Source organism: Nomascus leucogenys, chromosome 15, assembly GCF_006542625.1.
Source record: "Nomascus leucogenys isolate Asia chromosome 15, Asia_NLE_v1, whole genome shotgun sequence".
NCBI classification, from domain to species: domain Eukaryota; kingdom Metazoa; phylum Chordata; class Mammalia; order Primates; family Hylobatidae; genus Nomascus; species Nomascus leucogenys.
In genome coordinates this window covers 50,916,916-50,928,025 of record NC_044395.1, presented here as the reverse complement: position 1 = coordinate 50,928,025, position 11,110 = coordinate 50,916,916, and the positions used below count along the sequence as shown (strand labels likewise).

The window sequence follows — 11,110 nt, the reverse complement described above, 5'->3', positions numbered from 1 at the left end:
TGCTTTAGCTTCAATATATAGAAAAATGTTCATATAATGCCAATATTACAACTAACAAACTAACAAATGAAATTTACTAAGATTTCTTTGCAGTTCTATTTGTCCTTGGAATATACTCCATTAAGAATATTCATTGAAGAGAACTCATGGACACAGGAAGGGGAACATCACACTCCGGGGACTGTTGTGGGGTTGGGGGAGGGGGGAGGGACAGCATTAGGAGATATACCTAATGCTAAATGACGAGTTAATGGGTGCAGGAAATCAACATGGCACATGGATACATACGTAACAAACCTGCACATTGTGCACATGTACCCTAAAACCTAAAGTATAATTAAAAAAAAAAAGAATATTCATTGAAAATACTGTTTTCTAAAGCCTTTTGGATAATTCTTTGATTTGTATCGTTATACGAATTTGAAATTCATGCCATGTCATCCTTATATCTCTTCCTTACTGAAGATTTTAGCTTTCTGGTTACCTCATCACCCACTAAGACCTAATTTAAGGTCACCCAGTAACAGTCAGGATTTAAATCTAGGCAGTCTTATGCCAATACACCCTTTTGCTTACTGCACTAATACTTCAGCTGGTTTGCTGATCATAGATCTGAGTTTCTAAAGGGCTCTCTCAAAGAGTTTGCATGGGAATGGTGGGGGGGGAGGGGAAGGATTGAGTAAGATTATGAAGGCTCAGACTTCTGGAAAGGACTAAGGTAAATGTGGATGTGAGCATAATGGGATTAATCTGGCCAGAGAATCTCTTGAGTCTATTTGGAGCTGCTTATTCTGCAGCCCTGAATGGTACAGCTGTTGGAAAGGCAGTTTTCTTGATCAGGAACAGGAGGTACTGTGAAGCTTTCCAAGCTACTGTACTCTCATGTTTTCCTCTTCTCTTGGACAGTTTTTACACATTCTACAGATACCTTAAATCCACTTCCAGGAAAAGCTTCCTCTAATCACTCCTACATTAGGCTGGAGGAACCTGCTATGCACTTCCATGTCCTCCTATTGTTCAGCATGTTTCTCATCTAGAAGGATGCAAAGTCAGTGAAGATAAGGTCTCTATCTTGCTCACATTGTATCCTACCACTTGGCGTAGTGTCTTGGCTAATAGACTCTCAATAAATATTTGTTAAATTAATGCAATATATTCAGTGAATGAGTTAGCAATTAGGATCAGAAAGATCAGAAATGAAAGATCAGAATGGCTGATCTACCTCCACTACCTTTTGTTGGTATGTCAGCATAAAAACAACAATGAATACCAAAAGCCTAAAAGCTTTATAAGAAAACAGGCTCTCTAAAATCTAAGATTTATACAGACATGTGAAAATCCATGAGAGAAGCTAACACATCCAAATCTCTAGGAGAGAAATACTAATCATTGGGAGGCATTCTTTAGGGAAGAAAAAGATATTGTCATTAGCCATATGTTGTTGAACATTTGTGGAAGCAGCAGCTTCCAGCTGAATGTCCTGACCCAGATCTGTCAGGCCATATTTGGCTTTATCTAAAATATGCCGTGCCTACCCAGTTCTTGGAGAGGGGAAGATGTGCAGGCTTTTGAATTGCCTAAACAGAAATATAGCTTATTGGGAAGTTAAACAGATATGTGGAAGATTCTTTTATTTTTGTTTTCAATTTTACTATATTTTGAATAGGTAATATATTCACATAGTTCAAAAGTCAAATGATATAAAATGGTATACATTAAGAAGTTTCTTTCCCATTCCTATCCCTGATCACCTCATTCCCTATATGTTTCCACACCACTAATAACAACTTTTTTCTCAATAGTTATTTATGCAGCTGGAAATGTTTGCATGCTAATACCCCTCTCCTCCTCTCCCCCTTACACAGAATACAGCATAATATGGATATTGCTCTATAGCTTGTTGTGTTTTTTTCTGCATATATCCTGGAGGTAGTTCTATATCAATACATTAACAGCTTCCTTTTCCTTTTGTTTTACAGTTGCACTGTGTTCCAAAGTGTGAAGGATCCATAGTTTATATAACCTGTTCCCTATTGATGGTATGTAAGCTATTTCCAATCTTTTGCTGTAACAATGATGTAATGAATAACCTTAAACATGAAAGGGAATATTATTTTAGACTAGTACAAATAAGAGTGGATTAGATCATCAAGTGGGAACTGTCTGGCAAGTAGCTAAGGCAGGAGTCCCTCTGTGGGACTGGGGAGTAAGGGTCTTGTGAGGGGACCGTAGTCAGTTGAATGTGTAATGAATGAGCAGACAGATCTGTGCAAGAACAACTTTTTTCTTGGATTCATTTTTCCCAAGTGGAATATACAGAAGGTTTTAGAGAGAACAGCATCAAGTAGGGAGACTCATCTGTACAGCTCTAGGTGTCTCTAAGTTTAATGTTTTTAGTGTTTAGAAAATAACATCCAATTTGTCCTTAGGAATACACAATGATTAGAAAAGCTTATTCTTAGCCACTTCTCCAAATTCCAATAACTTTTTTAAGAGGCCAAGACTTGTGATTAAGGATTTAAAAAGGCTCCCTGCCTGATAAGGCTCTGGCAGTCTAAATAGATGTAGCACAGAAGGCACTATTGATGGTCCATCCAATATCCATCCTTCTTCATTCCTGCTGGCAGAGCCCTGCCTTTGCCAGGTAGTCCCTTCCACTATGTGGCACAGACTGGCTTCATTCCCATCTCAGGGTGGATCCTGATTGGTCTAAATCAATCATGCTGGCAACATGCCCTATGAAGATGCTTGGCTGAGGTATTTGCATATGACCCAATTTTGGCCAATGACACTGGCAGACAAGCTGTCTGGAGGGGGAGGGTAGGCTTTTAGGGGAGTAGTTAAGAGTCATCATCCTCTTTTCTACATGGGCCAAGAGGTGATATCTCAAGTCTGCCCAGCTCTGTTGGTCTTGCCATAGTGGAAAGCAGAATATCCCTGACCTGACTCAGCCACAGCTACCTCATGGGTATCTGGGGAAAGGAGGGCTGAGTAGAACAGCAGGCACCTGGGCAGGTACTCCTTCAAACAACTTTCTTTAAATAATTGTTTAATATATGGAGTCAGGTTGACAAATATTTTCTATTAATCTTTTGTTTACTAGAAACAAACTAACTTGAATTCATTTTCTCTAACTGAAGCAGAGTCAGTATTCTGAAAATACCAGTCAGTTCATTTCTCCTGTAGCTCTCCTCTTTTCAAGCTCTCTTTCATAATTTTTTGGAACCAGACAAGTTCCTTAGGGCACACTGAAGAGCTCACAGTTTAGGTAACAAAAAGTCACACCTATCAGCTACACGGCACTACTCATACATTATTTGCTTTTAGGATCTCTGTTCTGCTTTCGTTTGAGAGCTACTGCTTGTGGATGTCGCAGAAAAATTCAGCAGGGATATAGGTCTGCTTTAGAAAAGAGTGTTGTTGTTTAAATTTCCCCCTCAAAGGCAGTAGTTTGGAGGAGGCCGATTTACATTTTGTCAGTTTGTTCCAGTGATAAGCATCACTTAATAGAGCAACATACCATAATAGATAAACTGGTTGCTTACCCCCTGATGTGGCTCTAGGTCACAGATTAAATATGAGGACTGACAGAGTGGAATACAAAACACCACGGAGCACAGAGGAAGAAAACAATGCCTTTTTGAGGCTCTTAAGAAGGTAGTTTGTATACTGGAGAAAGCATGGGTTTTGGAGCCAGAAAACAGGCCCAGCTACTTCCTTGATAGTACCCAGAACAAAAAATAAAATATGGGGCCGCTTGTTAAAAAATAAATAAGAATCTCGCGACAGCAACAGTGAGCATTAAACCAGGTGTGGGGGCCTGTGTAGGCGGCATACCCAGGGCCTTGGGTTCAAAACTCACTTTTGCCTCTCCAAACCTTCCTGGATTTGGACAAATCATCCTCTCTGAGTCTCCCTTTTTTTCATCCGTAAAATTGCGATAATTGAACCTCCCTTGAGAAGTTGTTATGAGGGTGGAATGAAAAGCACCTGACACAATGATAGGTGCACGTTCCTCTTAGTCTATGTTGTGGGCTCTTCTTCGGTTGTTCTTCAGAGGCATCTATCTTTGGCTTTCTACTCTCATTTCCCACTTTCGAAATTTTTCAAAAGGGCATTAGGGTGAACCTTATAAAATGGCCCATATCTGATGACTTAGGATCTCCAAAACGGCAAATAACGATCAAAAGTACACAAACTTCTCAGCACAGCTTGCAACAGTGCCGTCCTCAGACCAGGGCAACTGGGCTCGTTCCCCTGCGCCCGAGTTTTAGGGGACACGCGCCCCTACCCCCTGCCCTACTCCCCCGACGCGATCTTCCAGACGCGCTCTTCCCCCACGTAACGTGGAGTCCCCGGAGCCCACTCCCCTTGTAGACCACACTCCAGTACCCGGAATTCCGGGATTCATACCCAAACGGCCCTCAGCCCGCTTCCAGAACCGTTCGGCCTTTGCCCATGGGACTTCTCCCCGCAGGCTGGGCGCAAAACTTAGGCCCCAAGGATTACCACGGGGCCGCAGTTTGGGATGGATGAGCCGAGCTTGGACTTACAGGTTGTGGGAGGGAGGAGGAGCGGTAGAGAGGCGAGAGGGTCGGCACGCATGCGCACCAGGCCCCTCGCAGAGCAGCACGGGCCTGGGTGGGAAAAGGCGGGCTGGGTCCGTGGCTTCCATTTGTATGTTTGCCCCTCCTCTTGCGCCCCTCCCTCTCTCTCATATAACGGGCCAGCCTGGCTTTCAAGGTCCCCTATATTATGGCCCCAACCTACCATAACCGTTTACAGTTTTATCTGTACACATGCTTCTCTTCACCTTTTCCCCACTGCTGTGATTCACCCAAATATTCGGGGCATGTAAATATATCTCTATGCTTTTACACGATGCTATCTCAACCGATGCTATCTCAACCCTCTCTCCCTTTTCCCCACCTGAGGAAATTAAGCATCTCTAGGAGTCATCCCTGCCAACCCTTGAATGCTGCCTATGTTTTTCCCCTGTGATCACAGTATGTAATAATTATTATTTTTGCCCTTAGACTGTGTGGGGGCTCTTCCAGGGCAGTAAACATGCTTCTTTATGCTTCTTGTTAGTGCCTACCCCAGCACCTGGCACTCAGTCACCAAAAATTATCTTTCAGTGTGCTGTAGTCATCAAAATTCAAGCTCCCCAGTGACCAGCTGGCCTTAAGCAAAATTACCGAAACCAGTCTCCTCTTCCTTAAAATAGAAATGAACACACTTTCCTTCTTGAATAGTCCTAAGGATTAAATAAAGTAATTCATCCAAATTGCTTTGGCACAATGATAAATAGTATGGGCTCAATAAAGGATATCCATGATTAACTTAGCTCCTATATTCTGATTCTTGGTAACCTGTAGGAGGAAGTAAATAGTCCTTTGAAGCTGGCAGTGTGGTTTCTATTTTGAAGAGAAAAGTTTGTATTTAATAGCATAATCTTAATAGAAGTGTGAAAAAATGGGTGTAAAAAATTACCTGAGGTAAGGTAACACTTGCTTGGAAATGGTTTTATTAAAAAGGCACCAAGTCATATTTTTTAAGTAAATTCATTATGTAACTTGGTAGCCTTCACCAAAATGGGTAAGAAAAATACTACATTACAATCTATTTTGAGAGGTATTCATAATAATGTTTATATATCAATACCTAATTACAGGAAGATAAGAAAATATAACTACCTTTGAGAACTTTTTAAAGAACTTTATATATATATATATCATGTTTTTATAACTATTCTTACAAAATGTATGTATTACTACAAAAATGCTGCAAGCATACATATACACATTCAGCTTAGATTTTTTTAAAAAAAGGAAAAACTTAATTACAAAAAATATGCTAACAGAGACAGAAAACAATTTCTGAGTTACTCTATAGATCATATCTGCTATGACTTGTTACCCCAAATTGTCTAATTGTCTATTAGCATATCATGCAATATCAAATTAAGCTACTGATATTTGCATTATTGCACATCTAAATCCTCTTTTTAAAGAGAAAACCAAAAAATGGAATATTATCTAGGCTTGCAGAAAAAATAAAAATTGTTTTATATAACTTATTTGAATCATATTGCTCATATAGAATAAAATTGACCTACTTTGTTAAAGAACTTGATCTCAATCATTTTCCGAGCTACTGCAAAATAAAATAAAGTCAGACACTTTTTTTTTCCGCAAAGTATTCACGCTATTATGCTGATACCTGTTTGCTTACAATCTCAACTATGGGAGACTATAAGCCTAACTATCTACAATGGGTAATTGAGCTAATTATTTTTCACAATGGCACATCTCACTGCACTTAGATTGCAGCTGCTAATTTAAAATCCTAACATATATGAAGATATCTGAGGTTGAGAATTAATAAGTTATGGGTAGGAGAAGATACTACTAGTAAATTTAAGATTTCTAAGGCACAGAAGGAAATCTGGCAAATCTTGTGTATTCTAGGTGTAGAAATGAAAATTAATAATGTCTTTACAATAATAACAACAATATCATAGTAAAGTAGCTTTTCTTTGAGTTGCCCCTTTTGTGCTTGAAAGTATAATAAATGGGATATCATCTTTACTCTTGCCATAATGCTAAGACGCAAATATTTGAATTCTGAATTGCAGGCCAGAGGAAGCAGAAACTTCCTTATGGAGAGAGATGGCGGAGTTTGCCATTGAGTTCTCTCTCCTTGCTTAAAAGATCCAGGCTGTGCTTTTTGAAGGCTTCAGACTGCAGCCTGAGTTCATCGTAGGCCTTCTGGATCCCATCTACTTTGCGTTGAAGCTCCCTGACTCTCAAGTTGCTGTCCACAGCCACTGCCTCTTGCTCAAACCGCTCCAGCGCATGCTTCCTGGCCTCATTTGCTATGTCCAACTTTTCCTCAAGCTGGCAGATCTCTGCCTGTTTGTTCTGAAGCACTTTGCCCCTTTCCATGGACAGCTGCAGCAACTCCTCTTTCTCTCTAGTGACGGTCTGCAGCCTGGCCTGCAGCTCCTGGCTCAGGCTGCTGTGTGTCTCCTCTGCCTTAGCCATCTGCTCCATAGCCTGCTGATGCTGCTGCTTGAGGGTCTGCAGCTGCCTGCGCAGCTGTTCTGTTTCCTTGGTGTGGGTGCAGGCCTGCTGGCTCTGTAGCTCCAGCAGCTCCTTCTCGCGCGCCTGTGCCTGGCAAGCATCCTGAGCACACCTCTTCTTCAGCGTTTCTAGCTCCCCAGTGAGGGCCTCACACCGGACTGTGAGCTGTAATACTTCTGCCTCCTCATCTTTCAGAGCCTGGCTGAAGAGGCTGCTATTCTCCAGCCTCAGCTTCTCATTCTCCTCCCTCAGCTTGATGTTCTCACTCTTGTATTCATCCTTGAAGCGGATCATCAACTCGTGGTTGGCTGCTAGGGTCATAAAGCGTTCCTCTAGCTTCCGACTGTACTCACCCTGGGCCTTGAGCTTCTCAGCCTCCTGCATCATCTTCTCCTCCAGCTCCGCATTGAGCAGCTCTAGGATCTGGCAGCGCTCCAGGGCCTCATCTGACCTCCGCTTCAGGATGCAGATGAGCTGGGACTGCTCTTCAATGCGGGAGCAAAGCATAGCCTTCTGGCTCCTCTCCTCCTCTGACAGTCCCCGGAGGTTTGCCAAGGCTTCCCTCAGGCCGTCCAGTTCCTTAAACTCCATCTCCTCTTCCTGGTTGTTCGATTTTTCGTTTTGCTTCTCTAAGCGTTCTTCAGGGGGCGGGGTGTCCATCCTGGGAGCCTGCTCTTTCTGGAGCATAGGTGCTCTCATCCATTAAGGGCTGACTACAGTCTTTTCCCCTCAGATTTCGAAAGCTGCAGGGTGTTGCTAGGGACTCTTGGCACTCCCCAGCAGTTGGTTTTTCCAGTAAGGAGCCCTGTAATTGGTGGACAGGTCTTCAGAATGCTATGAAGTAACAACAGGGGAATCTGGGGGAGTCCAGAGCCAATCTGGTCGGGTTACTTTTGCCTTTCTAACCAGTCACAGCTCTCAGTTGTCAACTGTCTCAGTGTCTGGCCTGTACAGCACAGAGATGCCAACCCCACTCAATCTCCAGCCAGCATCAGGGGAGGAAGCCTGACTCCACCTGACTTCTGGTAGTAGTAAACAAATGAAGCAGGCAATGATATATTTATCCTCCCGCTCCCCTCTTCAGTTATCGTGTGAATAAGTTACTGTTTGTGGAAACATGGTTGGCTCCTCAAAAAATTTCAGTCTATGAATGCAAAGTAGTAGTGGTATTCTGAGAGCCAGGACCCTAAAAGGCTGCATATCTGCACCCGTGATGTTTGGCACAGCTCCCTTTTGGTATTTAAGTATTAAAATAGCAAACCCCAGTGGAATTTCTTTTGTTGTTCTTAGCATTGTCCCCACCTGGGCATAAATCCTCTTTATTAGATATTTAACACCCCCTGTTTTTACCCATTAGCAAAATAAGGTTACAGAAAGAAGCTTAGTGAACCACACTGATAAACAATAAAACAGAAAAAATAAGATCCAAATGAAGCTTGCCATTATATGCCAAAGTCAACTCCTGATAGATTAGTTAAATGTAAACAGAAACTAGAAGAAAATGAAGGTAAACATCAAATCTCTGGGGCTAGGAAGGATTTTCTTTTTTATCTTAAACATTATGTAAGATCAGAAAGGGAAAGCTTACTCAAAAAGTTACGTATAATTTTTAAAATTATGTGACTTCTGAGGTCTCTCCAGCCCCTTCTTCCACTGGATTTTCTTGACATTTTACTCTTCATACCCAACTACTGAAGCCAAACCCAAATCCACTAACCAGCTCTCTGGCCCTATCTTTAGGTGTTCCTCTGCTTGGAACGCCTTTCCTACTTTGTCCCTTGTCACTCCAGTAAAGCTTTTTATTCTTAGTTAAGAATCATCTCTGAAGCCTTTTCCTGGCCCCTACATGTCCAATTGGTCACTTACATCTTTTAGTGCATCCACTTATAGCCTATTTGTACTTCTGGTGGAGGATGTGAAAATTTTATTGCAGTCACTGTTTATCTGCCAGCTTCCTTCTGTTAGACTGTAAGATCCTTAAGGGCAGGGACTGTGTCTATTTCATCCTTGATGATTAGACTAGTGCCTGGCACATGGGGGAGATTCAAATAAATGTGTATTAAGTGGGTGTTGAAGGTAAAAATCAAATTGAGAAAAATATCCATAATATGACAGACACTACTTTTTTTTTTTTTTTTTTTTGAGACAGTCTCCCTCCATCACCCAGGCTGGAGTGCAGTGGTACGATCTCCATTCACTGCAACCTCCGCCTCCCGGGCTCAAGCAATTCTCCTGCCTCAGTCTCCCGAGTAGCTGGGATTACAGTTACATACCACCACACCTGGCTAATTTTTGTATTTTTAGTAGAGACAGGGTGTCACCATGTTGGTCAAGCTGGTCTTGAACTCCTGACCTCAAATGATCCACCCGCCTCAGCCTCCCAATGTGCTGAGATTACAGGCATGAGCCATCGCACCCAGCCCAGACACTACATTTTTTAAATAAATATTTTATACATATCAACAAAACATTGACATCTAAAAAGAAAAATAAACAATTAAATTCACAAAAATGGCCAAGAATTGAACGTCTACAGTGATCCAATAAATACAAGTTAAAATTAGATATGATTTCGGCCGGGCGTGTTGGCTCACGCCTGTAATTCCAGCACTTTGGGAGGCCGAGGCGGGCAGATCACGAGGTCAGGAGGTTGAGACCATCCTGGCTAACACGGTGAAACTCCATCTCTACTAAAAAAATACAAAAAATTAGCCGGGTGTGGTGGTGGGCGCCTGTAGTCCCAGCTACTCAGGAGGCTGAGGCAGGAGAATGGCGTGAACCTGGGAGGCAGAGCTTGCAGTGAGCTGAGGTCGCGCCACTGCACTCCAGCCTGGGCGACAAAGCGCAACTCCGTCTCAAAAAAAAAAAATAAATAAATAAAAGATATAGTTTCATGTATCAAATTAGTCAAAAAATTTTCTCTTAAGACTAGCCAGGACTGGAAAGGCATATTGAAATAGGCACTCTCTTAAACTGTTAGTGAAACTCAGTTGACAGTAGGTATTGAGAAATTAAGATATTTTTATGGCTTTTGAACTAGTAATTCTTCTGGGGAGATCTTTGCTTAGGAAATAATCTGAAAGAAAACATTTTGCTCAAAACTCTTCATTGTAGTGTGGTTTGTAACAACTAAAAGTTGGATACCCAAGTGTTCAAAAAAAAAAAAGGAAATGGTTACAAAAATTATGATATATTCATACAAAAAATATTGTGCAGCCACTAAAACTTATTACATTTATAGGTAATTTTTAATAGCATGGAAAGTCTTATGTTAGAAATACAACTGAAAAAGGCAAAATACAAAACTTAAAATTCAGATGATTTCAATCCTGTGAAAATTAAGGGTAGGGAAAAGAGTTGACTATTCCTGTGGTCACAGTTTCTGGTGGTCAGACTTACTATCTCTCAAGTCATGATGATAAGGAAAAACCCTGGGTGTCATTATAGATATGAGATGAATTTTTAAATGCGTCAGATTTCACTGAGAGCGAAACGAATCTGAAAGAAGAGCTTCAGGTTTTTCCCTCACTGTCAAAGATCAAGGTCTCATGTTTCAAATCCTGAATTTCTTGTCTATATATGGAAACCAAGACTGAGGACTGGGGAAATTTCTTTAGCTGAAATTTTAACAACTACATAAACAGTAGGATATTGAAGTTTTGCGAAAGTGAATTCCAAAGACTTTAAAAATGTGAATTAAACTTATTTGTAATTTTTCCACATTTCTCTTCTGTCCTTTTCCTGAAATTTCAAGCTTCATATGCTTAAATGGAGCTCATCTAGTTATTTCCAAGGCAAATGAGTAGAAAATTAGAATGGTCCTCTTAAATAAAAGGGTCTTACAAACATTGAAAATTTTATTTGTTGATTATATGGTTGTCTGATATCATAAAGTGAATTCACAAAACATATTTCCTGAGAGGAGGAAAAGAATGCAGAAAAATACTCAAAAAAGATACATATACATTTGTTTTTTTACCAGTCAGGGTCTCTGTTGCCCAAGCTGGAGTGCAATAGCGTCATCA

At 41.1% G+C, this 11,110-nt stretch overlaps 1 protein-coding gene across 1 annotated transcript; it reads right to left on the bottom strand.

The window, feature by feature from the left end:
• Positions 1-6,446: 6,446 nt before the first annotated feature.
• Positions 6,447-7,925, bottom strand: CCDC89 (coiled-coil domain containing 89). The gene has a single exon (XM_003254599.4). The coding sequence runs from the start codon at positions 7,782-7,784 to the stop codon at positions 6,660-6,662; it is 1,125 nt and encodes a 374-aa protein (XP_003254647.1). The 5' UTR covers positions 7,785-7,925; the 3' UTR covers positions 6,447-6,659.
• Positions 7,926-11,110: the final 3,185 nt, after the last annotated feature.

Excerpts from the sequence above, each read along its gene's own strand:
- CCDC89 (XM_003254599.4), bottom strand. The coding sequence starts at position 7,784 with ATGAGAGCACCTATGCTCCAGAAAGAGCAGGCTCCCAGGATGGACACC.